Source organism: Stylophora pistillata, chromosome 4 (genome assembly GCF_964205215.1).
Source record: "Stylophora pistillata chromosome 4, jaStyPist1.2, whole genome shotgun sequence".
Taxonomy (NCBI): domain Eukaryota; kingdom Metazoa; phylum Cnidaria; class Anthozoa; order Scleractinia; family Pocilloporidae; genus Stylophora; species Stylophora pistillata.
Window position 1 is genome coordinate 32,215,661 of NC_142522.1, and position 27,791 is coordinate 32,243,451.

The 27,791-nt window shown below is 38.4% G+C and overlaps 2 protein-coding genes and 1 pseudogene across 5 annotated transcripts in view; 1 reads left to right on the forward strand and 2 right to left on the reverse strand.

The window, feature by feature from the left end:
• Positions 1 to 1,373: 1,373 nt before the first annotated feature.
• LOC111342200 (transmembrane protein 198-like) lies at positions 1,374 to 11,201 on the reverse strand. 3 transcript variants are annotated; one of them, XR_016000772.1, is made up of 9 exons: positions 10,785 to 11,200; positions 8,660 to 8,787; positions 7,552 to 7,636; positions 5,442 to 5,590; positions 4,846 to 4,957; positions 4,320 to 4,451; positions 3,668 to 3,860; positions 3,345 to 3,406; positions 1,374 to 2,014 (listed from the first exon to the last, which is right to left on the reverse strand). XR_016000772.1 is itself a non-coding variant. In XM_022949250.2 (8 exons), the coding sequence occupies exons 1-8, from the start codon at positions 10,930 to 10,932 to the stop codon at positions 1,988 to 1,990; spliced, it is 843 nt and encodes a 280-aa protein (XP_022804985.2). In that variant the 5' UTR covers positions 10,933 to 11,198; the 3' UTR covers positions 1,374 to 1,987. The 3 variants fall into 3 exon arrangements, 2 of the variants coding, with proteins under 2 accessions (XP_022804985.2, XP_088615093.1); XM_022949250.2 differs by lacking the exon at positions 3,668 to 3,860 and having other exon boundaries at positions 10,785 to 11,198; XM_088758967.1 differs by lacking the exons at positions 1,374 to 2,014; positions 3,345 to 3,406 and having other exon boundaries at positions 3,822 to 3,959; positions 10,785 to 11,201.
• A 3,457-nt stretch (positions 11,202 to 14,658) lies between these two features.
• On the reverse strand, positions 14,659 to 25,864 carry LOC111342198 (uncharacterized). Its single transcript, XM_088757081.1, has 4 exons — positions 25,573 to 25,864; positions 18,180 to 18,231; positions 16,853 to 17,730; positions 14,659 to 16,644 (listed from the first exon to the last, which is right to left on the reverse strand). The coding sequence occupies exons 1-4, from the start codon at positions 25,770 to 25,772 to the stop codon at positions 16,152 to 16,154; spliced, it is 1,623 nt and encodes a 540-aa protein (XP_088613207.1). The 5' UTR covers positions 25,773 to 25,864; the 3' UTR covers positions 14,659 to 16,151.
• A 214-nt stretch (positions 25,865 to 26,078) lies between these two features.
• The window catches only part of LOC148733375 (uncharacterized), a 2,055-nt pseudogene continuing 342 nt past the window's right edge, over positions 26,079 to 27,791 (forward strand). The window contains exons 1-2 of the transcript XR_016000383.1: positions 26,079 to 26,405; positions 26,574 to 27,791. The exon at positions 26,574 to 27,791 is cut by the window's right edge and continues 342 nt beyond it. The product of XR_016000383.1 is annotated as an uncharacterized LOC148733375 (transcript). The remainder of the gene's footprint in view (positions 26,406 to 26,573) is intronic.

A 27,791-nucleotide genomic window follows, 5' to 3' on the forward strand; every position in this document is an offset into this window, starting at 1 on the left:
CCCATTGGAGCTTTTCAGGGCCAATTCCCACTCATCCTACCACAGGGGAGGACATCCACAACACAGTAATCTCGTGTGTGGGAAATTAACGTCTCCTACCCCTAACCCTGCAGGAGACGGGACCTACGGTTTATTCTTCCTTATCCGAGAAGACTAGATTATCTATCCATTTCTTGATTATAGAAAGGTAGCAAATTCTCCTCACTTATTTTAAGACCATGAGTATCGGTCCGGCCGGGGCTCCAACCCTCGACCTCCCGCACAACATAATCCGGCACTCTCACCAATTGAGCTAACCGGGAGGTGGTTACTCAGTTGGGTGTAGCTGTGTGATTGTTGTTGTTGTATGTTATAAGGCTTGTTGAAAATTAACGGAGAACTGAGAAATGTTTTTCTGCATGGTCTCGGATGGTGACATCAGTCAAGATTGAGAGATAAGGTTTTTAGTTGGATATTGGGGATGTTTCGAGCGTTAGCCCTTCGTCATTCCCTCTTATCTATGGCGGATCCAGGGGTGGTTCGGTCAAACCCCCTAAATTTTCCCTCAGAACGCTGGAAATCATGTTTTCGAAGACCTAATTTTCAAAATCTTGGACCCCTCAGAAGGGGAACAATTCTCCAAACCCCCCCTTGACTAAATCCTGGATCCGCCCCAGCTTATGAGGTACTAATGCCAACTTTTAAAACTTTTTATGGTGGCCAATTTACTCCATCAACTCAGTTGATAAAAAACTAATTATGTGCTGGGTGTGGGTGATGGATTGCTGTTGGTGAATGATATAACAATTGTTGAAAATTAACGGAGAACTGAGAAATGTTTTTCTGCATGGTCTTGGATTGTGACATCAGCCAAGATTACGAGATAACATATTTAGTTGGATATTGGGAGATTGTCTTTGTTGTAGTTGTTTTGAAAGAATCTACCCTGTGAGCAGAGGCCCTTTGATCTGCTCGCAGGGTAAAAAGAAACAGGATTTTGAGCCTTCTGCAGTACCTTTGTCTGCAAACCAAATTTACAAGACCCTCTCCTCTGACACCTTCTAGGTTCCCCTCACTCAGGGGCTGTAAGCAAATTGGCAGGGGATAACATGCTCTCCTGACCCCCTAGCCTAAACCCTTAACCTCCAAACCTACCCCCTGCATATCTTGAATTTTTTTATTTGAATACTTGTGTGTCCCATCTACATAAAATAAGCTACTTTCATTGTATTTTAACAACACACTTTCCTAATAAATAAAAGAAACACCATTTAAATTTATTTACGAGTGGGCAATCTGCAAACATTGCTTTATAGCTCCATTTCACATCAAATATTACTTTTCACCCTTTGCCAAGTTTCAAAAAGGAAAGAATCAATAATTTCAACATCAGGTATAGTTTATAGTTCAAATTTAATCCAAAAAAATTGAGTAACTATTACCAATAGCTCATAAAAATAACTCCTTTTCTCAATTATGTTGAGAGTTTACCAGTGTTGAAAATTCCTTGTTAAAATTCTCTTCCATTTTTAACTTTGACTGAAACTTTGCTTGTCTTTGCCTTAGTTTCTTTGTGCATGTGTAAAGAAAATAGTTGGCATGAAAAAGTCAGCCTTATGATATCTAGAAGACTAAACTGGATAAAAAAGTGAGCTTTTTTTTAACTGTAACATTATAAGTATCATTGAAACTCTAAATAAAAAAGACAAAAAAACAGTTCAATTAACCTCTCACCAGCTCACTATCAGACACTTCTTTTTTCAGTGTCTTGTACCTTTTTCCACATACCTTGAATGTATATACCTGACCGTTAAAAAATCTATATCCTATTCCTGAAAGAAACCTTTGGTAAACTGTTCTCAGAATTATTTTTGAGAGCAAAAAATTTTGGTAAAAAGTGTGCACCAAGTTATAAACTTGTACCCACAAAGTTAACAAATGCATAGAAAATATTCAGTGATACTACAAAACTAATTTTGAGCAGGTGACTTCCTCCTGAACAAGACTTCTAGTCAACATCTCCCATAATAGGTTGCTGGATAAAGACAAAATATAAATCACTTTAAACTAATGACACCATGTAGAAATCTGCTGAAAGATCATCCCTTGTCCTCAACCCACTCTCTTGCAAAATCTAAATATCAAATTCTCTACACAGTCTTCCAATTACATTTCCTATTATTCAAGCTTTGAGAAATTGGTGTTAAATTGAATCAAAACCCAATTGGAATGTATTGACATTGAAATACATTCATGCTGTTCAGAGAAATTCCTTTTCCATCACTCCTGAGTGTAAAAGGGTTAAAAATCAAGTCACTTTATAGTTACAACCAAAGTTTTTCCCACTAAGTGACTGTGTAAGAGAAGCCTCTTCATAGGAACAGCCAGTGTAACATCATCGTCAACAAAAATTTAGTCATCTCAGCATCAGGGCTTGACACTAGTTTTTCTATTTACTAGCCGAGTGGCTAGTGATATCTTAATTGTTACAACAATTTCATTTTGTTTAATAGCCAAACTGGCTAGTGCAAATCAAAAACCACTAGCCAAAACTGAATTTCTACTAGTCTGTGGCTTAAGTAGGCTACCATTAGTGTCCAGCCCTGTAAGCATGTTCATCAAGGTGCAAACACAAAGTAATTATGAGAGTTGACTAGCACTTGAGAATCCTTGACTAAAAATTAATTAAAAACCATTTCAACAAGATGTTTGGCTGTGTAGCTGCGCGATGCGGTTCCAGTCAATACCCACTAATTGACCCTTGCTCACCATAGAGTCTCCTGTAGCTCAGTGGTTAGAGCATCCGACTAGATCACGGAGGGTCGTGGGTTCAAATCCCATCTGGAAACTCGATTTTTCTCTTACATTTCAACAATAATGCAAAATTGAAATTTAACGTCAGGGACACCTAGTCAAGAACATGTTGAGTTACTAAAGCAGCTATTTCACTAAGTTCGGGTTGAGATAAAACCAATAAGGTAGAAGTCTAGTACAGCTGGTCCTGTTCTCCAAAAAAATTAATTATTGATATGAATAAGAAATAAAACTAGAAAAATTCTATGAAGTTGTTTCATGCAAGACGAATTTACTAAATTGCAATTAGCAAGAAAGTAAAGGTTTTATATCTAAAGCATCTTTAGATGTCCCACAAAAAGAGTCTATGCCATGTATTACCAGGAATAATAAAAAAATGTATAAAGGTATCAGGTATGATTAAATCCCCTTTGAAAATGTATTTAATTTAAAATCAGATATATACTGAGTGTGTTAGTATACTCATAAACTTCCAATTATTTCTCATGTCAGGATATTCGACACAATATTTTTTCCCCAAGTTCCAATTATGAATCATAATACATATCTACCTCATCTGCGCGATTTCTCATGGAAGCGGCATAAAGGTCCCAACGTGATCGTCTACCATAAGCTGTTGGAAAAATATGTATATATCAGAGAATACTTTGGAACATTAATTTTACTGACTTTATGTTCTGGCTGACCAAAAAAAAGGTGGTAGAAGTTTGAATCTGCTTGTTCTGATTGCCATGCAGCTTCAAATACCAACCTGGAGTGTATAATCACCTCTAACCACTGCCTTTCCATCTACCCATCTCTTGCCTATTTGTCTTTAAAACTGATTGTCTTCAGTCTCCCATAATTAACAATGTCAGAATTATTCATTACTCACCTTCACAATTATGTGATGTTCTGTCCATCTATTTGTTTGTATATCTGTGTACCTGTCTGCTTGACTGTCTCTCTGGTTTATTACTAATCTGCAAGTGAAGTTTGACTGTCCTCCCCCATTTCTGAGCACTGTCTTCCTCAATTAACTGGAAATTTGGCCAGCAACGGTTTTCTAACAGTCTCTGACTTTCTGTCTGTGTTATGGAGATAGATTTTCAGACTGAATCGGAGTCATCAATTAAACCACGACGAGTACACAAATATGGTAACTTTAATGATCCAATACATAAAAACTGAAACAAAGGATACAATGACCAACTGTCCTTAACTGCCTTATAGTGAAAATAAATAGGAGTCATTGCGCGATTATAAACAACATGAAACTACAAACTAATTTGAGGCGACAGACAATCAACGAACCTAATAACAAAGAAAACGATAACAACAACTACTACGTACCTCTATCCCGACTCTGGGTGAACAACATTGAAGGTGGCAGAAATCTTACAAAATAACTTAGTGCTAACATAAAGCTCGAGTACCGCTCGCGCCAACCATGCTTTTTTCTACACTTGACTGCGCACGCACAGTGATGTCACGCATAACGCAATGGTAACGCTTACAGTCTGTCTGTCTGTTCTTATGTTACGTACCTGCTCTATGATCTCTGCCTTTTCCAGTGATGCCAAGCTGCACTGCCAATCCACCAATGAACATTAGCGGGATAAGACACAAAATCAACCATGTGTACCAACAAGTGGGCAAAGCTGACTTGTCAAAGTGGCCTACAAATTTAAAGAGAATTTTCAAATAAACACCATAAGGCATCAACCGTACGAGAGAACAATACTGTACTTGGATTTAAAAAAGAAACTGTTTGCAGGGAGGCACACTTAGAGAGCACTTCTTAACCAAGCTAGCCATTCTTAAATATACTAGAGTTTCATCAACTTTCTACACCCTTACATCAGTGTGCATATTCTCTATGCTGATCTCTATACATTTCCTGAGGTGCTGACGAAGAGAATTTGTTAATCAAAAGCTTCTTTAGTCGTTGATCATTTATGATGGTCAGTTGCACCTCAGAACTTTTGCTTAATTGCCCCCAATTGAATTATTCTGTAGATACATGAGTGTTCTAGTTAGGACAAGCTAACAAGTTTCAACTAGTCCACTCACCTTGCAGAATGTTGACCGAGTAGTGCAGTGATTTGCTGTTCTCCACAAAGTAGTCAAGGCCATTAATACAACCAAATGCACCCAGGAATGCAGAGGCTATCACAGTTACCACCTTAAACAAGTAAACACAAACTGAAGTGGTCAGCTTTCCCTGCACCCAAGTAATCTGGCTCTTATACTACAAAAAAGAACTTTCAAAAGGATTATTCTTTGTACCCTGCCTGTAATTCAAGTCGATCTCCAAACTAGATTTTGAGTTTTGTGACATAAAGCTGAGATGAGAGGCATTTCTAAGAAGGTGTGGTGTTGCCATATAGTCACTGCGGCCTTCTATGTTTTACTTACAAGGCATTAGCTGGGCCTTAACTTGATAGCATTTTGTAAGAGCCACAGCCCTTTTGTGTCATGTTAATGACAGAACAGACTTGAAATAATTTGAACAAATGCAGTTCAATAACTGTGCAAAATTTCATGGCCAAGGCAACTCCAATTTTTTCTCCAATTTTATTTGCTGCTTGTTATTAGCTTTGTATGCAGAGTAGTGCTTGTACAGTGAAAAAAAAAAAAAAAAATTCACCAATGCAGCTTTTGTATACCTTCTGTATGCAGAGAATAAGGATTCCTCCAGCAATGGCAAAAGCACAAAGAACAATGTAAGGCAGCCAGGTGTGTTCAGACAGGTACTCTGACTGCTTATAGAGAAATGGCAGACAAACCATGCCCACAAACCATCCCATGGTTGCACCTGATAAATCAGACAGCATGAAAGTAATGAAAACAATACAAAGTCAAATACAACAAATGAAAATGTAAAAAAGCCGGGCTGTCAAATTTGAAGCATGACAATATGACAGGCAGACGCATAGCTCCCTTTAAGCTAGTAAGCCCAGGCATACAAACTTTTCTCCGAATATTTTTCTTGGAATATATATACCTTCCCCAGCCACACTATACTTAAAAGGTGTGGATCAGGCTTACAAGCCAAACAAGACCTGCTTAACGCCCCTAACAGGGTAGTAGAATGTCACATGCAACTAAGTAACATGCATTGCAATGAAGTGACATACTTGGAGATGACCTGTCTCTAATTCTACACCCAAAACCTATTTACCAGGGATCTTTTTTGATGATCTTGTTTTCAATAGGGGGCCCCTTACAGAGTATATAAAGCAGCACAGTATCTTGGATATCTGTCGTAATAGAGATATGAAACTCTGGTGAAGAATATTTTACCTAAGGTTCAGACAAGTCGTTTTAAATCAATTTTTATTAATAGATGTCTTTTCAATAGTGACTAATATTTTATCTTTTCTCTTATATTCTTTCTATTGTCATGTTAACTGTTACACATCTGTTTGCACAATAATTCTTAATAAAGACCTTTATTATTATTATTATTATTATTATTATCATATAACTCAAGCTCTGGATCTCTTAGTACTCTTAATTTATTGCAGATTGTAACAAACCTTGCATATTTCAGTAGATTACACCTTTGTTATAAAAGATTGTTCATTTAACCTTTAACTCCCATAGGTAATTAACATGCAGTGCTCGAAATTAGCAGTCATCCAGTCATCCAAGACGACCAAAAAGTTTACCGGGCAACCAATTTTTAGTAAAATTAAGAGGCTGGTTGTCCGGGGGAAAAAACAACGGACAACCCAGCCAAAAATAGAATATAAATTAACCATAAACAGCACCTGACCTATGTGACAGTTTTGTTTTGTCAATGTCCGATAGTGTGAAGTTAATAATAATTTGCTCCAGCTAAGCATTTTCCTGTGTTTTGGATGTCTGTAAATTGTATAGAACATTGTCAGGTACGAAAATGTAAGAGACAAACACAAAGTTTCTTGTCTAGAGGCGATCAAGATCAAAGACGCCACTTTGAATATGCCACAACTTAAACCCAGACTTCCGTGAAACCCACTGCCGCACACTAAGAACTATGGGATTAGTTCAAGCTTGACCACCATGTGATTTTCTACCGGGCAACCAAGGATTCATCAGGGCAACCAAATTCATGGCTTTGGTTGCCCAGCTTTTGAAATAGGGACAACCTGGATTTTTTTTAATTTCGAGCACTGAACATGTAACTTCTCCCTGTAATATCCATACATTATCCACCAAATAGGTAATGAGAATATTCAAATTCATCTGGTAGAAGTTGATATCTTAATCTAACACTCAATTCTCATAACTAATTTGCTACAAAATGTGCAGCAGCTGGAGGGGAGAATTGACAACCAGGTCTTGGGAGTTATAGGGTTAAAGTTACTTATGCTCAAAAATGACTTCAGTTGTAAAGTCTTGATATTCCTGTGAGGTTTGAACCAAGCCTTTATGTTCTATTTATTGAATCTGTAGCCATTAAATTTTATCTTTTGTATGTTTTTAGTTAGGGAAATTGTTTTTATACAGGGCTAGCCTCACGATTTTCCCCTTTTCCAGATGTATTTTTTAGTATTTGTGTTGTAACTTCCTGAACAAATGTTATGTGTGCACTGTCAAATTTGAACCAGCCATAATATCGCCACCATTAAGTGAAACTTCACCTTTTAAAATTGTATTAAGTTAATAGATCATTCTAATAATACCAGAAGTGGAAGGACACAACAAAATAAATCAAAATAAATAGACTTTAGTGGCTTGTTTTCCACTTCCCCGTTTAGAAATTGATGTTAAATTAACACTGAGTCTTACCAAGTAAAAAAAGGCCCAGATAAAAAATACACAGTGTCAATAACCCAGCAATGATCCCAACAGCAACTGAGGCACCAAGAAAAATCTGAAAAGAATAGTCTCTTCTTCATTTCTGATCAACAACTCAAATTTTGCTCTGCCCTCTTTCTTTTTAGTTTAATAGTGTCTCCAGACAAGAAAATTGCTTATACTTCTAAAACTCATCCCAGTTTCACAGCATGAAGCATGAGGTGGCAGAGTATTTTGAAACCTAGGGGAGGGGTTTATCTTTCATCCAGCCATGCACATATCCGTACTCAAATTAATTTCCTAGACATGCTGTCTAGTTTGATGGAGAACTATAGCAGCTTATAAGCTCCTCAAACACTGGCCAGAGCCATTCAAAAAAAGTATTGCACATTATTTTGCCAATTTTTTTGCTGTGCTAATGAAATTTTTGGCACCAGTTTTTATTAGGGAGGCCATGGCCCCCTGCTCCCATTTTTCTGTTGCCTATATGAAGGAACAAGGAGTACTACCACTTTCCTTGGGTGGGAAGGTAGCCATAGTTTACCCCCTGAATTCAGGCTCCCTTTCTTTCACTGGTACTAAACATTCCTACTCCTCGGTGAATAGCGGACATTCTCAGAGAGAAGTGCCTTGCCCAAGCACACAATTCAGTAACCCTTGCTGCAACTTCAAACCCAGTACTTTTTTATTCAAATTTCATTACCATTTGACCATCAGACAAGACCAGGGCAGATCCAGGAAATTTTTTTGGTAAGGTCTAAACTTTACTTCAGAAGATACAGAAAGGTTTTTGTTTTATATTAGAGCCCACATCGGCTTAGAAATCATTGAAGGTGAGTAATTTAAATTATTTTAAGTTGAGCAGTAAAATGTTTTCCTGCTGTAGAAAGAATTTCGGTCTCAAACAAGTGGTGACAAAATCCACAGTTCTAATGAGAGGGGCTCCAGTTCCCCTCTGCCCTTTTCCTGGATCTGTTACTCAAGCCAGTGAAATGCAAGCTGCCTATAAAAGACTGAATTAATCTACAAAAATGATAATTTCTCTTCAGAAATCATTTGCATCAGAGTTTTTAAGAGAAGGAATGCTGTAATCCCATACCTGATCTTGGTGCTCCAGAGCTTTCTCAGACAGGTATTTCACGAGATATCCAGAACAAAACATATAAGTGAAGAAAAATCCTGTTAGGAAACCAGCTAAGAAGAGCATAAACTTGAATATCCGGTATCCTGAAAGGAAACAAATTTAATGCAATAAATATTACATGGATTTTATTTGCAAATGCAGACATTCACTAGTATTCTGTATATCTTAACACAAGGTAGATCATTAACAATTTTACAACCAAAACAAGGTTCTTTACCGAAATTAGAAATAAAAATTTTGTTCCCTATCAGTTTCTATCACTCAAGTATTGGTTATACATTTTGTGTTCCTCTACCTTTATAATGAGTGTTAATCACTATCTTAAAGTACTCTATACAAAAAATATCAGCAGTAACATAAATTACACCTATCTTTTCAACTTCTTGAACTACTTGCAGAATAAGACATCACGTCTCGAGTATCACATTTGACGCGCCTATAGAAACTTAAAGCACTGTTATTTTATTTTTACAGTTTCTATACATACGTCGAATGTGATACTCAAGACGTGATGTCTTATTCAGCAAGTAGTTCAAGTTATTCAAACGCATTCCTAGCCTCGGCAACTACTATTTCTTTAAGATTTTCAACTTCTAACTTCACTAAATATATAACATTTACTTAGGAAAGAGTTTGATCTAACCCCATACATTAATTATGCATAGAGTGTTGCAAAGAAACCTTTATATTTAGTCTTTATGAAATGAATGCATAATTAATGTATAAGTTTATATGGAACTCTTGCCTTTACTTGAAATCAAAACAGTCCAGTTATGTTCATGTATGCCTTGCAGACCCATTTAGGTGTGTGTGGGAAAAGAAGGTGTAATCACAGGGGGCCCACACAGGCAGTGTGTCTGGTCATTGTTCGAAATATAAAGAAATGTATGGGAGAATATTGAAGAGTCATAATATCGTAAACTTATAACAAGGAATGTCTATGTGTTAAGGCTCAGAATAAATGTAAACCTACCTCACTTACTGTGTATCGTCATTTCTATGGTTCTAAATCGCGAATTTGAGCGATTTGGTAGATTTTGCGTTGAGTGTTACTTAACTGTATAAGAAGGAGACAAGAGTGGAAAGCTCATTTTTGACCGCTCCAGCACGAAGCTGATTTCCACCCAGAAATTAGAGTCACCCGGCTTCCAAATCAAACACCAGATAAACTAAAAGGTTGACGCTTCTTCTCGTGTCATTCAATTGAAGATCCATTCAAAATCCAAGCACTAACCGCCAAAAATCATTCAAGAAATGCAGCTTTCCAAGCGATCGGCATCCGTGGCACAGATTTGGTGTGCCAGGGAGCAACCGTCACGCTGTTTACTCCACGTTGATTGGATGATGGTAAACAATGCCATGTTTCAAATGCCTCATGTGACAAAGGGGAGTCAGGGGCATATTCGCGCTGGCAATTCATTTACTGACTAGCCTGGTGTGAGGTTTATGGTGCGTGATGGAACCCTACACGACCTCAAACCTCTTTGTTCACGTAATAATCACAAGTATCCTCTCAAAGCTCACTGGGTTACTTACTTTGTAAGTAGTGTAAACCGTTGTTACACTGTAAATAATGTGAGTAGTCATATTGTACTGTAAGTTACTTAAGTGACTGTATTTGTAATTTGTAATTTAAATAAGAATAGCATCTATTGTGTTATGCCTCATTCTTCAAAGCCCCCCGACACATGTAAATGATGTGGACGGGTATTCTGAAGTTGCTCCTTGTAAGGTTGTGAATAAAATAATAATAAAACAAAAAAAGATTTAAAAAAATAAAATAAAACAAACATTAAGCTTGTATGTCATCTTTGTTTGTGCTTATATTGTTGCTGACCATGTTAATTCTGAAAATAATCACAGTGTCATTGTTTTCAGGATAATCATAGTTGAGACAAGTAACTGTTTTTCGCACTCGTGAATTCAAAATTTGCATAAACTTACAGTACGTACGATCTAAACCAGCAAAACGAAGGAGAAAGAAATTTATCAGTATATAGCACAATATCATCGTTAATTAGAACACGTTGGCAATAAAATTTGTTCCTAAATTTCCCTTATCTAATTCCAGGTCACTTACCAAAGAAACAAATGATCGATCCCAGAAGAATACCAGTTGCAGCAACAATGCAGCTTTGTGCGTCGTAAGAATTATGCAGCTTGCAGCCATTAGCGTCTGGTTCCACGGTCATCGTAGGTAAGGTAGGAGAATATGCTGCTAAATGCATTTTGAATACCTTGACGGCTTCGAGTAACTCAAGCACTTAGATGTACAGCGGAAAGAATGTCGTTAAATGATACGGTTATTATCTCGGGGAGCCCTGAGGCACACTACCACTCTTACTCAGACTCCATAGAGCGTTAGGCCCTGTTTACAAGCAAGGAGGGTAACCTTTGTGTTAGGGCTACCCTAGCTGGCGGGTCAAAGATTGCCCGGGTTTACAAGCAAAATTTCACAGGTAGGGTTATCCTACCACCCGGGACAACTTACCCTATGCTTGGTAACCGCACGCATTGTTATCAATGTTCAAAGGGTCTGGAAACAAGTAAAAAGTTGTACTGGGTAGGCGAGTTATCCCCAGCAGAGCGTTTACAAGGCAGCTGCAGCTAGGGTTACCCTAGGGTAACCCTAGCTTCCTTGTAAACACGTCGATGAAAAAAAGAAGAAATGTGGGAGCGTTAGGGTAACCCTCCTGCCAGGGTAACCCTAGCACTAGGGTTATCCTACCTGCTTGTAAACGGGGCCTTAAATTTATTCTTTCTGCTCAGTGAGTAATTAGTTGACAACATTTAGATCACATGGTGAGTTTTTTTCATGATTCCATAACGGCTATCTAAACAGTTTTTCCATATTTATTTAACAAGTTATTTCTTTTCTATTAAAGTTAACAACAATATTAAGTATACGGTAAATGAGAGGGGTGAATAGGCAAACGGTCGGCGGATTCTTACAATAATTTTGTCTGAAATTCGGATTTAGGCCGGATTTAGAGGATTTAGAGCGGAATACGTGGATCCTTCAATCGCAGCGGTTTTCATCGATTTTTTGGGCCCAGATTTTGGATTTTGCTCGTGAAAAAGTTTGGATCGTGGATCTCAGTGATTGTCAGAAATCTTGTTTTGCTTTTTTTGGCGTGTGCCAGTGCGTTACTGTAGTTTTCTTCTGTCATGGACAAGACTCATCGAATGTCACGCAGCAGGGAAATAGTAACGCACTTTGGCCAGGAAGATGTGACATGTTGCCAGCAGGACGTGTTTTATCTTCGTGCTCTTGTCAGTTTGGGTTACATTACAACTATATTACTGGGTCGTACCATGAGAATATCAACTTATCAGTTTGTAATCTCCGTTTTGAGAACCAAACCACAGTAGCAGCACTCTTACAAACCGTGGCCCCCAAACCCTTTCCCTACCTTGCCTTCAAAGTTTTTCTCAACTTCGCCTGTTCCTGTTTGTGAATCCGGCCAAGCCTTTATGCAGGTCTTTGGTCCACGTAATAGCCGCTAACTGATGGATTATGAAAAAGGCGTTTAGTCAGTGTTTTACTGGTAAAACTCCCTGAAGAAGTTTACGACAGAAAAAAAGCGTTGGAAAATAAAACAAGTTTTACAGCAACTGTTTTCAGAGTGCCACTCACAAGTGTAATTAATAAATATATTTTTAATTTTGTCAAAAAATGTTTGAAAAATTGTTCTTTTAGTTGGTTGTCCTACAAAAAGCACGAGAACGATTTTTAAAAAATTTGTTTAATTAATATACAAAAGCTCAAGGTGCGTTTTTTTTTTTAACAAATCTGTGTCAAGTGGCAAAAATATTCGGGTTAAACATTTTTTTAAAACGGATCCATGGATTTTGTTATTAAATCACAGCGGATCTGCGGATTTGCATACTCCTCTCGGTAGATGGTTTAAACCCTGGGGTAACACATGAAAGTGTAATAATTAAAGAACCCACATCACGAGATTACTGTGATGTGGTCTGGCCTGTTTACTAGGAAGGGGGAGAGGGGGCATCTGTAAAAATTTCTCCTTTATTAATTGTAAACTGCCGCCGGCAGTCTGGAAAAGTCCCCCGCACAGTGTTGTAAAGCGCATTAGAGCATTTACATGGAAATGCGCTATAGAAATTGATCTATATTATTATTATTATTATATTATTATAAGATCGTCCGGGTGAGTGTTAGTAGTGTGGCTGGGATTCTGCGCAATGCCTAACTAACAGCAATAACTACTTTCAACGACTGGCTCTGGAAAGCTGGTTTACTAACTTAGAACAGACTCCCCACGACAGGTGTCGTACAAACGACTTATTTGCGACATTAACGTTATAAACGAACCGAACAGAACGACCCAGACGCCTGTGTAATTAGGTTACTTGTGCACGAGTAAGAATTGCGTTATTGTTTTCATTTTAGCCAGTTCATGGGACAGACTTTCTCATGCGACATTCACTCGAGCGGTTAAATTACATGCACGAGATGAGAAGATGTGGGTTTTGCCGATCAAATCGCGTCTACTAAATACTGACGTTATCGTGACCCACAAATAAAAATCCTCGCGAATTTAATCCCCTGCAGAAAATTCAAGTCACAGAAAAAACAAAAAAGATCAACATGTAATAACAACAACTTATGCAAATTTCTTAGAGTTGACCGTGAAAGTTTAGACATTTTGAAAGATGAAAGTAAGTTGAGAACACTTGAGTCGCGAAATTTCGTGTCTTCTTTTCATATTTGCCTGCTGAATCGAAAAAATAAAACCCTACTAATAACCCTCACGCCAAAAGCGCGAAATTAAGCACCAGTAAAGTAGTTTCACCGACTGTCCATCTTTCACTTTTATTAATAACAAAAGATACCTTGGATACGGTAAATATATAAAGTTCATATATTTTCATATATCTATAACCGCAGTTCAAAATATATGAACTTCATATATTCACCGTATCTGATATATCATCACGGGTTTATTACGAATCAACGGCCTGCTCCCTGAGTAGGCTTATTAGCTCAATTGGTAGAGCGCTGCACTAGTATCGCAGGGGTCAGTGGTTCGAATCCCATACAGGTCTGATTTTAGTTCAGGTCTGATTTTCGCTATTGCATAAATAGCGCTCTCTACTGCGAGGATCGTGCATCATTCGTAAAAGATACCCTGATTTCCTTGCATGGGTACTCACGTCCCGTTCGTTACTCCCTTTTGGCAATTTTTTGTACGTCTAACTTCTCGTTTATTACTTTTGTAACTTAGTAGAATGCCAATAAAATTCATTAAAAAAAAAAAAGATTATGAATTTTGGAACAGTCTTCAGAAATGACAAGAAATGACTAGACTACGTTTTGGAAATCCCTTAGGACTTTATGACCATTCAGCTCGACTTCTTTAACCCGGGTGATGTAGTCAAATACCGGTGATATGAATCAATCTTCAATTCATGGGAGTAAAAAACAAATGGAATAACTAATTTCAGAAACTTGCACATTAAGCTAGCTATTTGAACTTGTATTCGTCGGTATCAGACAAATACAAAAACTATCATACGTTAAATATAATGAAGAAAACATTATTTCCGCCTGAGGGTCTTGGTAATTTTGTCCGTTAACCCAACATCAGTCAGCAGAATAATAATGTAAAACTTTTTTACAAAAAACTCTCAAATCAAGTCTTAACAACGTTATGATTACAAAAGCTGACGTTTCGAGCGTTAGCCCTTCTTAACAACGTTGTTTATGATTGCCGGGAAATCTTTTCGAAAAGGCAGCAAGTTCCGCTTCCAAAGCTGTCATTTTGATTGGCTGCACTACAACAATTTTATCACTCGAGGATTGATTGAGAAAGCAATTTGACTGATCAGTTTCCTTTTTTTTTCCCCAACTGATTCTATCCTGCAACATCGCTGTGACTTCTTTTGAAACACTCTGAAATTATTTGTCAAAGGAATGAGTCAAACACAAATTTAAAAAAATAGTCTCTATTTTAAGTGCATTGCAATTCCTAGTAACAGTTGCGGTACGCTTTAACAAATTATTATCACACCTAACGTACAAAACTTTTCAATAAAATTTTTCTTAGTTTATAAATTGCCTCGGCTGAGCCGAGTATAGCATTATAAGAAAAATAGAAATTTTCTTTGGTCGTTTGTAAACCTTTTGCAATGAAATCTCGCTACGGACAAGTAAAAAGCATCAAGTTTTGAAAACAGAGTACTGCCAAATATTTCTTCTAGACAAGTTACAACCTGCGAGCTCGAAAAACATTATACGAGTCAGTCAAATAACATTTGCGTGTCTTTTTTTTTTTTAACTAGTGCCCTTTATTTTACATCTATCTACCTATTCTAAATTACTGTTTCTCTAAGAAGTAATCCTTGTTTTGAGATTTTAAAAAAAATTCGGAGCAGTTCCATTTCTCTTAATTTCCGTAACTGCGGTGGATTAACCCGCTTCACATCTAGATTATCAACTATGTAATTGATTCAAATAAACTTTACGGAAAAAAAAGGGAAACATGTTTCGTAAGAGGAAGCTACATGTACTTGAAGCCGTGGACTAAATTAACTGAATTGCCAAAAAAAGGATTACTGAGATAGAGAAGGGAAATGTGTTGCCAAAAGTAAAAAATGATAAAGAATCTGCGAGTTTTTATACGAAAAACAAAAGAAAATAGCCTTGACTCTAAAAATACTGTTTAAGCCTTTGCATAGTTCTTTAGACATTACAAAAATGCCTTTAGAGATTTTAACTTACGTATTTCATTCCTCTACATCACTTCGAGCTGGTTAAACTAGCCTGATAATAGAGGTAAATTGCTCTTGCCAATACACCTATCCCGACATACGGACCACTCGACGTCAGCTACACAAGCAACTCTTTAAAAATGATACAAATGACCACACTTCTGATAAACAGAACCAAGAGTGGATTTCACTTCTCTCGTCAAGCGTAAACGCATGCTCACAAGCAGAAAAGGCCGGGCGCGGTTCACCAAATTATGGCCTAAAACCTATAAAAGAGTTTAAGATATCCCAATGTGCCTCATTTATGGTGAAAAATCAACGCTCCACTCACTTCAGAATCCAGGCAACATTGCACAAGACCGCCAACAATAATAGTATCCTGTGGTAATGCTCAGGTACTGGACAAAATTAAGTAAAGATATTCTAAAGATGAGTTTGTCTAATATAACAATACTCTTTGTAAAGTACTATTCAAAAAGAGTTATCATTTAGTAATCGTAGGATATCTCTATCGAAAGAAGCGAGTAGGACAAATTGAAGACACCCTTATGACTGATAACTGAACACTTCGTTTAAACACTCGATTGCAAAAACGTTGATACCTAAAAGGGATGATCCATAAACGATGAAACCCAAAGGCTTTGTGGGAAATGTTTGCACAGTGTATATAATCAAAGTTGTAATTTTTCGTTATTCATGAAAATCTTTGCAGTCAGGCAGAAAACTCAATTTTAAGAAAAAGCTTGTCATCTTTGACATAAGGATGACTAAATACTTCTTCTATGGGACCAAAATTTACAAAACCGCATCCCATACGACTGATGGCTTGCGTAGGCTTCTCAAAGGCTACCATGTTAGGCTTGGCTTGAAGGATTCGGCTTAAATGGCGTTGGGCACCGCTCTGATCTATGATGGACAGCGTGATCCTCTGAGTGAAAGGCCACCTCAATTCAAAGTTGTCATACTTTCCCATCATCATGTGCATAAAGATGGCGACATACCTGCCTCTTCCATTACCCACGCCATTCAGGTACATCCTCAAGCCAAGCTTGTATCCATAGCGATCGGTTTTGATGGGGCAGGTGAAGACAGCCGTTGTTCCTCCATTGGTATCAACATGGCGATGCTGCCTAACCTCTGTTATCTCTGTGATGAAAAATGCCTCTCTTGCATTTATCTTCTTCATGGCTTTTTGTGGCTTAGCCCTACAAAAAAATTGGGATATCAATTAAGTTCTGAAACGAAGTCTTTCCGCTAAGCATTGGGCTGCTGGAAAAGGTCGGGTTTTCTATGACCAAGCTAATAGGGCAAAACCTCTCGGCAAACTCTCACTAACCGGTGATAGTTAACCCTTGTCTGTTACCCTTAATAATTTAGCAAAATATTTCTTTTCTTTAGCTTGCAGATACTTGCCTGGCAATTTTACCTTCCCACAATCGCAACTCTTGCCGATTACAGCTGTATTCAATTGCTTGTTCAGTCTCACCAAAGGAGCTCACACCATTAACTTGGTAATGGTTGGTTTGCTGCGCACATCGAAGTCGATCATCGTATCCACTACCTAGCCGTAGTTCTGACGACTCTTGCACCAGATAACTACCTCGAACATCCTGTTCACTCTCTTGTACTGGATACCCCATAATCCCATCCGGTGGTGGTGGTGGTGGTGGTGCATCATGCACTACTGTTTCCTGAGTAGGTGAACTCAATCCATTGTGAAGTGCATAATCTTCTTGATGGTACGTTCGCTGCACTGGTGTTTCCATTATCAGTTGACCTTGAATGGGGTAAGATACCACCAAGGCCTCATCTCCCGCGTATGGTTCAAGGAGCTGTCGCTCGTCTCTAACCTCTGTTGAGTCAGGAGGTAAGTTCACTTCTCGAGCGAAGAATGATGTTTCATCAAGGGTCACATCGGAAGCCATATGGTCGAGCAATCCATTTTCCTGTCCTCTCTCCGCATGTTGGTGAGTTGACCTCTGACATGATCTGTTTTCTTCAAAGGGGTGCATCTCTGAAGATGGAGGAGACACTTCACTGCTTTGTCGTGAAAGCTGTTCATCAGCTTCCCTCGGGTATACGAAAGTCTCTTGCTGCCACGGTTCATTTATCGTTTCAATGGCGGAATTTACTGGTTCCGTGTTTGGGAAGGATGATCCATCATTGAGCCCATCATTTAGTGACATTTGATGACCTGACTCTTGTGTTTCATCTCCGAGGGAACGCAGTAACACGTTCGGCAAGGGAAAATTACAGCTCCTATCAAAACAGCTCTCGGGAATATCTCTGCCCTATAAAATAACAAAGCGTAAGCCTCCAATGTGTTTGAAGATTTGATTTGGCTGAAGCCCGAGAAAAGTAATGATTTCCACGTGTTTTGTGATCATCTGGGTGAGCGAGAGGTCTTCATTAGAGTTAAATGAGATGTTCTCATTCAAATATTTTCAGTCTGCTCGATAAAAAAGTATAATTTCAGTCAAAAAGCATGTATCATTTCTGCTTGTTTCCGGCAGTTGTTAAATTAAAGGGAAAGAACCACATAGACTCAGACAACATTATTTATTCCCGTAAAGTGTAGGAGTTTCACTACCGTACTGTTCTAATTTTTATCCTCTTTTTTTTCTGTTCTTCTGATTTCTTCAAGTACCACTACAGTGTTATGTTTGATGAATTCGAGTCTTTGTTTTAAGTCTCAACATCAAGCTTAAATAACATCATAAAAGCTACTTATGGTGCTCACCTCACAATCCTGTAATTCATTATCGCGTGCGAAGAATCTTGTACCATTCCCGCTAAAAAAACGTAAGACAAATTCTATACATTAATCTTAAATTTGTATGGCATAAGAGATCTCATGTCCTAAATCTTTTATTGACCTTTTTTAATTTACGGGTTTGTCTGAGACATGGAAGATGAATAAGGGAGATGATAAAGCAGTAAATGTATTCTGTAATAGGTGCCTACGAAAGATCCTTCGAATCCGATGGCAAGATCATGTCAGCACCAAAGAGCTACTGGAAAGGGCAGGCATGAAGCCACTGAGTGCGGAAGGGATGTCTCGTAAATGAAAAATGATTGGTCATATTCTTAGGAAAGATCGTAATGATGATTGCAATGTTGCTATGAACTGGGCGCCAGAAGGTAAAAGGAGAAGGGAAAGACCAAAAACCACTTGGAGGCGTACAGTAGAGAAAGAAAGGCAAGAGGCAGGTTGGAGGTCGTGGGAGGCGGTGTGGACAGCAGCAACCAATCGAGAGGAGTGGAAAAGCTCTGCGAAGGCCCTATGTGCCACGAGGCATGAAAAGGATTGATGATGATGATGAAATTTCGTTGTGTTGGTTAATATTGGATTTAACAATCCATCTTACGCACAAGTAAATTAAGCTGAGCGAATGCTTGGTTAGCGTTTATTTGACTTCCATATGAAGCAGTCACTAGGAACCTTAAGATCCAGTAATACGGGCAACATTATTCTTCAACTTGTCTTGCAACATTGTTGCATTGTAAGTTGAAACCCCTTGTTGCGCGTATTACCACGTTCGTAACCAACTTGTCTCGCAACAAAATATAGTTTTGCAAGTTGAGGCAACGTGTTGCGCAAAGTAGACTCGAGTTCTACTTTCTGCAACAAATTTTCAACAAAGGGTTTCAATTTGCAATGCAACAATGTTGCAAGACAAGTGGAAGAAAAATGTTGCCCGTATTACCGGACCTTAAAGCAGTCAGGACGGCAACGCCAAGGAAGACGTCGATTAAAAAATTAATTTCTACTTTTAATTAAAACTTCAAAAATGGCTGCATGTGTTTACTATCTCATACAGCGCCACCACTCAACCTCGACATAAAGTATAAAAGTAGCGTTGAGTTCCAAATGGAAATTAAAACAATTTGCCGTCGCGGTTTCGGTTCGCAGACGACGCAAATTTTGGTGATTTCACGTTGTTGTTTTGCAAAGGACGGCTAAGAAATGTACTACGTTTTACAATGCACGTGCTGAACTATTGTTCTGCCAATTAGATCTTTTGTTTTCTCACGTCCTCGTTGCCGTCGCCGTCGTGGTTTGCTTAAGGTCCCTTCTTAAAGGGAAAGGACGGTCTAGAAAAAGTTTACTTATATCGAAAGTCCTTGCTTGCCGCGATGATTATTCTAACCGGCTATTCATTTGAGCTAAAAGCGTTTTAATTGCGAACAATTACGTTCCAAAAATCGGCATTTTCAAATTGAAATCCGCCATCTTTGTTATGACGAAACTATGATGTAGCAATAGTCAAGCATGCTAAATTATATCCCTACTGAAGTGGATGTAAACAAGGAAAACAGCGGCGGGGAGAGTGCTACTTATTAAATTATCGACTTGGAATTTAATCTAGCCGCGAGGGTGTAGTACATTCATTTATGTTTCAAACAAAACATGGCTTGTCTGCAAGGGAAGGAGATACCTCTGTTGAGTAGAAAGGGAGAGAAAGTCAGGAAAATGAGTTTCAAAATAAAATATTGACCCGCTCATTCGCTCACGTCTTGGAAATCGCGAGTGGTTCTCTTGCATCAACTGTCTAAAGAAACCTACGGAAAACGAGGATGAATGATCTAAGAATTAAATGTTCTAGGACACCGACTCAATTTGAAAGGCAAAGGCTTTTTCTTCCAACAAATCCTAGCTGTGGAGTGATAGTTATTTGGGTAAAGAAGACCGCAGTTCCCGCTACGGATTCATTTCACGTTCATAACTCGGAATGAGACGAGTTATTTTTGCAGTTACGAGAATCCAGCTTCGGTGCATAACTGAACACAAGCTATTTGGAACTAAGAACAGCCCCAGTTGGCACGCGACAAATAAGAAATGATAAACTTGAAGATCATTCTTCGTATTTGTGAACACCGACAAAATTGATTAGAAACAGTTAGTTGCCAAAGTTAACGCAGACAAAAGGCAGAAGTTAATTGTTACGAATTAAATTTTGTTGGTTTCAGCATTTACCTTTAATTTGCGATGGTGTTTTTATCTTTATTGCTTAGAATTAGCTTCAACGCAGTATTTTTGTTTCTAAAGTGTTTGAAATGTCGTAATTTGTGAGAAGTAAAGCTTTGACATTTTGGAAGTCGCCTCTGTTATACAGTGTTTACATCAGAAATTACCTCAATATATCAACTATGAATATATGAAGCTAAAATGAAACTTTCCACTCTTTAAAAATTATAAGCACTGCATAATTACGCCAAGTAGTTGGTTAGAAGACTTGAAATATTTTCATATTATTTTTATCGGGACCAATCGATAGGATATAGTGAAATATGGGCGCCTGGCTAACGAAGGATAGTTTGTAGTTGTTACATACATGTCTGTCTTGATTATTTGCTAGCAATGTATTAAATGTCATTTAGTTTTTTTTTTTTTCGCAGGAGAATGCGACTAGTGGGATAAAGAAAATTTACTCGGTGAACTCATAACAGACTTAGGAAAGACAAGATATATTTATACACTGCTTGTGGTCAAGGGTGGCGACAGAGAATTAGCCACACACAGTGTACCACCATTTCGAGCTTCAATTTATTCGCTTACAATAAAATGGTTTGAGAAAATTCATTTAATAAATAACTGAAATTTGTGTCGAATATGGAAAAGGTAAGCATCGCTTTCAGTTCGAAGGGAAGATCAACAAGGAAAACTTACATGCCTGTATATCATCGCTGGAAGTCTTCGTTTTGCAGGGTTTGGCTGGCTAACTTTTCTTTAATCACTTTCCGGTAGCTTCTAGAGGCTTACACACTTTCCTTATGAATTTTGGCATGCATTTTGACATTCAACCCCACGACAGTTCATCTCATTTCAATTATTAGTATTAGAAATTGTTTTCACAAAGGTAACACTTCGACAAGGACAAGGTGCCGAACAAAGTTTGATTATTGCTAAGTCACAACTGACGTAATATCCAAGATGGCGTTTCTCTTACCGCGAAAGTTGTAAAAATGGGCAACTTCAAAGCACTCTTGTCGCCATTACAAAGCAAACTGGACAAAATGGCAGTTATTTTCGAACTCCGGAGGAAAAAGTCTTCTAATTGTGATAAACTTTTTCTAGACCGTACTTTCCCTTTAAAAATATTAATACTTGACTTCTCCGTTCTTCGGGTACAAATTAAACTGTGTAATCGTGGCCTCCCAAATAATAAAGCTTTTTAGTAACTTTAGGCGATGGGATTGCGCTAGAAAAAGCAATGGAATTGTATTGGAAAAAGTAGAAAATTCGATTGTATTCCGATGCAATGGAATTCCAGGAGGAATTTTTCTGTAACAGGAAAGGCTAATCAGTCTTTGTGATCAGAACCTAGAAGTAGTGCGCGTAAGAACATTATAAAAAGTACAGTTTCATAGTAGTATGCACAGTCTGGCATAAAAATACGTTGACCAACATTAATCCTGCATAATGGATCCATGGACAATTATATATGAGCCTTATTTTTGATAATTTTTACCGTGAAACAGAGTTAAGACTGAATAGCCCCGACAAAGTCAGCTTTAAAGGGACAAAATACGCACATCATCACGACTCCGAAAAGCTGAACTGAAATAATTACTCGACCGGTTGCCACGTACAAAGGCTCGATTTCCGCCGCTCCCTCAGGTCCAGTCTTTTTCCTTCGGGGAGGAGTGCGGGCTTCGGTTCCCGAACAGCGGCTGGTAATCGAGCTTTGTTGCCATGTTGTTACAACTCTTCTGTTTCGAACTCTTTTTTACATTTTAAAACGTAAAAGAATGGGATGCTCATTTTGTCGCTTTGGTAGATAATGTGGCAGCTCGCTCAATAAATCAGACCTACGTTATGGGGATGAAAGACCTTACCTGCTATTTATACTAGAATGAAATGTAACAGTAAAACCATCAGCCGCGTGACCGGTGTGTCATTCGAAAGCTTATTATATAATCATGAGATTAACACATACTTACTCGACCAAACAGGAAGTTTAAAGGCGACACGAGTTTGTTTTTTCTAGGAAAATTATTCTCAATAGCAAATTGATACGTTTCAGTTAATTTGGTGTGTCTAGCCGTGATAACATCCCTTGTGTAGAACCAAGCATTTCCGGAAATTTATTTTCGGAATTTACGCACGCAATACTAAATATAGAAGGAGTATCTAGGGGCAGGCTAAGCAACAACAGTACGTAAACATCATTTATTTTATATATCATCTGAAGCTAACTTGAAATGATTCACCAGTCTAACGATTCAACTCGGCTGGTATCATTACTGGAGTATGAATCAGGTCGGAATATACCGATTGAAGCTGCCTTCGATGATAAAGGAGATCGGAGTATTGAAGAGTTAAAATGCGCCTGCCGTATTTAATGCAAGATATCATTAACTACCAGTTTTAAGCTTCTTCTGTAATGGTCAAGTCGGAACTGCTGGAAATGTTCCATGTTCGACTCTAGCAAAGTCTATAGTTCCCTCAATGCAATGCTTTGCTATGGATATGGTAAAAGAAGCTGCCGCATTTGACTTCTGTTGGAGACGACAGTCGGTTTGTAGTCGACGATTAGATGACTTCAAAACTCTTCGTTCTCCTAATTCTGGTAGCACCGTTTTCGAGATGTCCACAGAGTTATCTTTGGGGTTGGTAGTTTTTCAACTCTCAGTTTAAAACTTCTTTAGAATGTGTCAGAGGACTGGAGAAAATGTTTCAGGTAAGTGCATGAATTTCAGTTTTACTTGTCATGGGACACAAACTGCTCGGAGAATTTTGTTTGCGGATTCTCGTGTTTTAAAATTACAATATTATTTTTAAAATGTTTTTCCAAAACTAGAAAACTTCATGGAACAAATCGAAATGGTAGGCAGGACTCATCTCAATCTTAAGTCCGCAACTGCGTCACGCACGTTGTAAAACAAACCTCACGTCATTGAAGCACCCTAAACTGGAACTGTTGGTTAAATTAATTTCCTTGAACAAATCAATTTATGAGTCTAAGCACAGTCTGCTTCTTGCCTATACATCTATCGGAAATATCGGTCTAGAATTCAGACTTGATGAAAAATTTGAAAGGGCCTTACCCCAGGGTGGCTTTTGAAATTGTGGACTTGAAACGCTGGTATCATTATGACAATTATAAGTTCATATTCAGAAAGAGGCACCCTGTGAGGAAAGTGAAGCTAAATTAACCTTGGACACTTTCGTGACAGTTCCGGGCATTGGTCAACTATTCGACACAACTCCATACACACCCCTACAACAAGTGATATGGGCCAATCAAAAACTACACAAGGAGCTATGGCCATCGTGCACGTCCCCCACAGGCCCCCAGACTGAGCGAAATAAGAATTAAACAAAAGTTTATCGTTACCGATCTTCGGAGATAGCGCTTGATAAGCCATCACTGAAGTAAATTTTAAGTATCCTGAGCAAGTAAGCCTTTTGTGTACAAGGTGATCGATAAATTTTCTGTCTCTTCGTATAATTTCTACATTCAATCCACTAAACTGGACTAATTTTTACATTCTAATCTTTAACTTTGTAACCATAAGCGAGTTATTCAAAAGAACTATGAAATCGAGTAAAGAAACCTCAGATCATGCTCAGATAACTTACTCGTGGTTGCGACAGAGTAAGCGACAGAGTGATTAGGTTAAAAAAAAATTAGTCTTTTCAGTGGAATGAAACAGACCTGTAACAGATGCTCTGACATTTGCTGAACTTCTACGACTGAACATTGTTTTGTAATCTTTATTTAGACACGATCAATTCATCAGCCCATAAAAATACATATCACATACGCTAAGATATTTAAAACTAAAACTACATACTATAACACTAAAGCTGTTTTCCGTGAATGCCGTGCGTTAGACTTTAAAAATGTCATTGATCTTACGTTTAAATAACCCCAGAGACTCTGTGTTCCTTATCTCGCGTGGTAAACTGTTCCATAATGTGGCGCCATTGTAGCTAAAGCTTTTTCTGTAATAATTAGTGCGCGGTAGTGGAACATTAAGCTTATTTTCAGAGTCCCTGAGGTCATAAGCAGAGTCACGCCACGTAAACTTTGAATATAGATACCTTGGAGCTAGCCCGTGCAGACATCTAAACATCATGGTGGCTTTATGGATTTCCTGCTGGCGTGCAAGATTTTTCCACCCTAAAAACTCGAGTAGCTCAGTTGCATCAGCATCATAGTTAGAGAATGTCAACACACGGGCTGCTCTATTCTGCAATTTCTGCAGTTTGTCTGGATATGTTGCGGGCTCAGTGCGTGCGATCGATGATGAGTCTTGAAACCTTTACTCAGTTGATCTATTTCAGAACTCTTGTCGGAATTTATTTCCTTAAATTATCAAACTTTGAATATAGGCGAAACTGAATCCTCAGTTTAAATATCATTGGTCATTTACTATTTCAACTTTACTATTTCAACTTAGTTGATGTTACCAAATTGCCTTATTACCCCCACCGACGCAGCACCACAGTTTCTTTAGAAACTTGCCCCCTTTATTCAGCCGAACGTATAGCTTTTTAACTCTTTACGGGGGCCAATTTACTATTTCAAATTAGTTAATATTACCAAATTATTATGTTCTTAGTATTGAAAAGGTACCAGGCAGTTAAAAAAAAAAATCAAGTATAAAAGATAAACTATAAATTTTTTTCTGCGGAAATGCTGTCGGTAAAACGATTCATTTGCGTTTCGGACGACTGCACATGCTTCTGACTTTGTTTATCGTAACATGATAAAGCCTTGCCTATCACAACTCCCACAAATAATCACAACACAGTGTGAATTTGGCCTTGGTCGCTATCGATCGATTCTATACCGAAAAATCCGGCTTCTTCTTCCTCATAATAAAACCCAGGACAAAAAGGAAGTTTTCTAGTTGTTCTAGGATTTCGTTTCGGGTAAAACTTTTGTTTCTGTGCGACAAGCGAAGGCGCGACGCAAATGAATTAGAATTGTGGCCATAAAGAGTTCACACAAATGTTAACATATCGGTAAAATTATGTGAACCAATACCAACACATGGATTGGATGCATGTAACAGAGAAGTTACAATTCATAGACCGAACGTTTCGACACTCGTTACCCTTTGCTCGTCGCGTGTGCTTCACAAACAACCTTATAAAATTCAACAAAATTAATCTATACCTTTCAGCCTGAGCCAAGCAATCGGAACAAAGTAATTGATCATGGCCTGAGTGTAGTGCCTTTCCCACCTCTCTTACAACCATAACGTGACGGCAAAGGGGATATTTGTACTCCACGACGATCTTGCTTAGTTCAGTTTCCAAAAGTGGATCGTAAGCATGAACACCGCTGCTCTCATTTCCCTCTCTTCGAAAATTCATCGCTTTGTTGAGAAAAAGGAATCGACTCGAGAGTAAGGTTTGAGTTTTTCTTTATGTTTACGAATGGAATACAGTTGTTGACGCAAAGACCCCGACCGTACAATAATCTGTCGTTGAGGCGTAACGGTTTAAAAGTGTAGATCCATGAGAAAGGCCTCACTTGTGGGGAAACCCCCATTCAGTTGCAGCGTGCCTGATTGGTCAGCAATGAGGTCAGTAGCCCGGGGATCAGGTCGGTAGCCAATCAGGTACGCTGTCAAGTTTAAAGGGGAACTCCCGGGGCATATGGTTTCTCTCGTGTGATCGCGCAAACGAAGAGTGGATGGGGTGGTTACAAAGCGAGAGATTTCTGGAGGATTTGAAGTTTTCTGGAGCACGACCTTGCGTGATAGATCGAAAGAAATATACGCAGAGACGTCAATCAGGGTCAACTTTTGTGCCGTATTTACCGTTCAAATCGTAACAAAGACAAGCGTTTCTTTAGAATACCTACTGTCAAAAGTAATGTCGGCGATAATTTAAAATTACTTCAAAAACAATGCCAAAGCGAGTGGGTAAAGAGAATCAAACGTGAAGACCTGACTCCAGACAAGTATTCGAACGCTCGTGTTTGTAGTGATCACTTCGTATCAGGTAAAACGCTACAATAATTTTCAAACTAACCAATATAGGTCTTAAGAGTACAAGTATTTCATTTATAGTGGTGTTGAATCCATAGCGATTGTTCAGTTTTGGTATCTGCAGCTTCTAGTTTGTTTAGTAGCTTGCAGTTCGTCTAGCTTCTAGTTTGTTTACCACCAGGGCAACCAACAGATCTCTACGTTACCAAAGATGCCGATTGGGCTCCTAGTTTAAACCTTGGCCATAACTCCGTCAAGAATGTGGATGGAAAAAGGAAAGATCGTTATGATTTGATAAAGGAGAAAATCAGAAGGCGCACAAGCGCTACTTGAGCTTCAGAATCTAACTGAATTTCTACAAGAGGAACCTGTGGAGGCCACAGATTGTGTTACCGCGACTGGTATCAACGAATCAACTACAGTAACAAGTGAAACTGATGTAAAATCTTGTGAAACTCAGACTGATACAAGTTCAAGCGATATCCAGGCTTTAGAAGCTGAAATCAAGTCTCTGAGAGAAGATAACTCGAAGGTTAGAGAACAACTAAAGGAAGTCTCTCTAGATGAAAGTGGGTTTCGAGACAACAACGAAAAAGCCTTGTTTTACACTGGTCTACCGAGCTGGAACTTGCAGTATTGTATTTACAACTTTGTTTTACCATATCTGTCACAATCAGCCCAAATGTACCTTGAGTCCCTTTCAAAGACTTATGCTAACTCTAATAAGACTTGGGCTGAACTTGTCTGGCAAAGATTTGGCCTATAGATTTGGAGGAGTACATGAAACAACTGTATCAAGGACATTTTTTAATGTTTTTGATGTACTATTCCTGAGACTCAACCCTTTGATTTACCGGCTAGAAAGAGAACAATTACGAAAGACCCTTCCAATGGATTTTCGCAAACACTGCCCTGGTTGTGTAGTAATAATTGACTGTTTCGAAATATTTTTAGACAGAGCCTCAAATCCCCTTGCCCGTGCACAGACGTATTCATCCTACAAGCACCACAATACAGTTAAGTACCTCGTTGGAACTACACCTCAAGGCAGTGTAGCCTTTATTTCAGATGGCTAGGGTGGAAGAGTCAGCAATAAACACCTTACCGAGGAAAGAGGTTTGCTTGAAAACTTACTTCCTGGGGATGTAATCCTTGCAGAGAGAGGATTTGACATAGCCGAATCTGTAGCCTTATTTTGTGCAAGAATAAAGATCCCTGCCTTCACTAAAGGGAAGAAACAGCTGAGTGGATTTGAGGTTGAGCAGACTAGAAGAATCGCTAATGTTCGTATTCACATTGAAAGAGTTATTGGTAACATCCACAAGAAATATGGAATCTTAAGTGCCACACAACCAATTGACTTTGCTGTTGCTCGAGATGGAGACAAGATCACATTAGA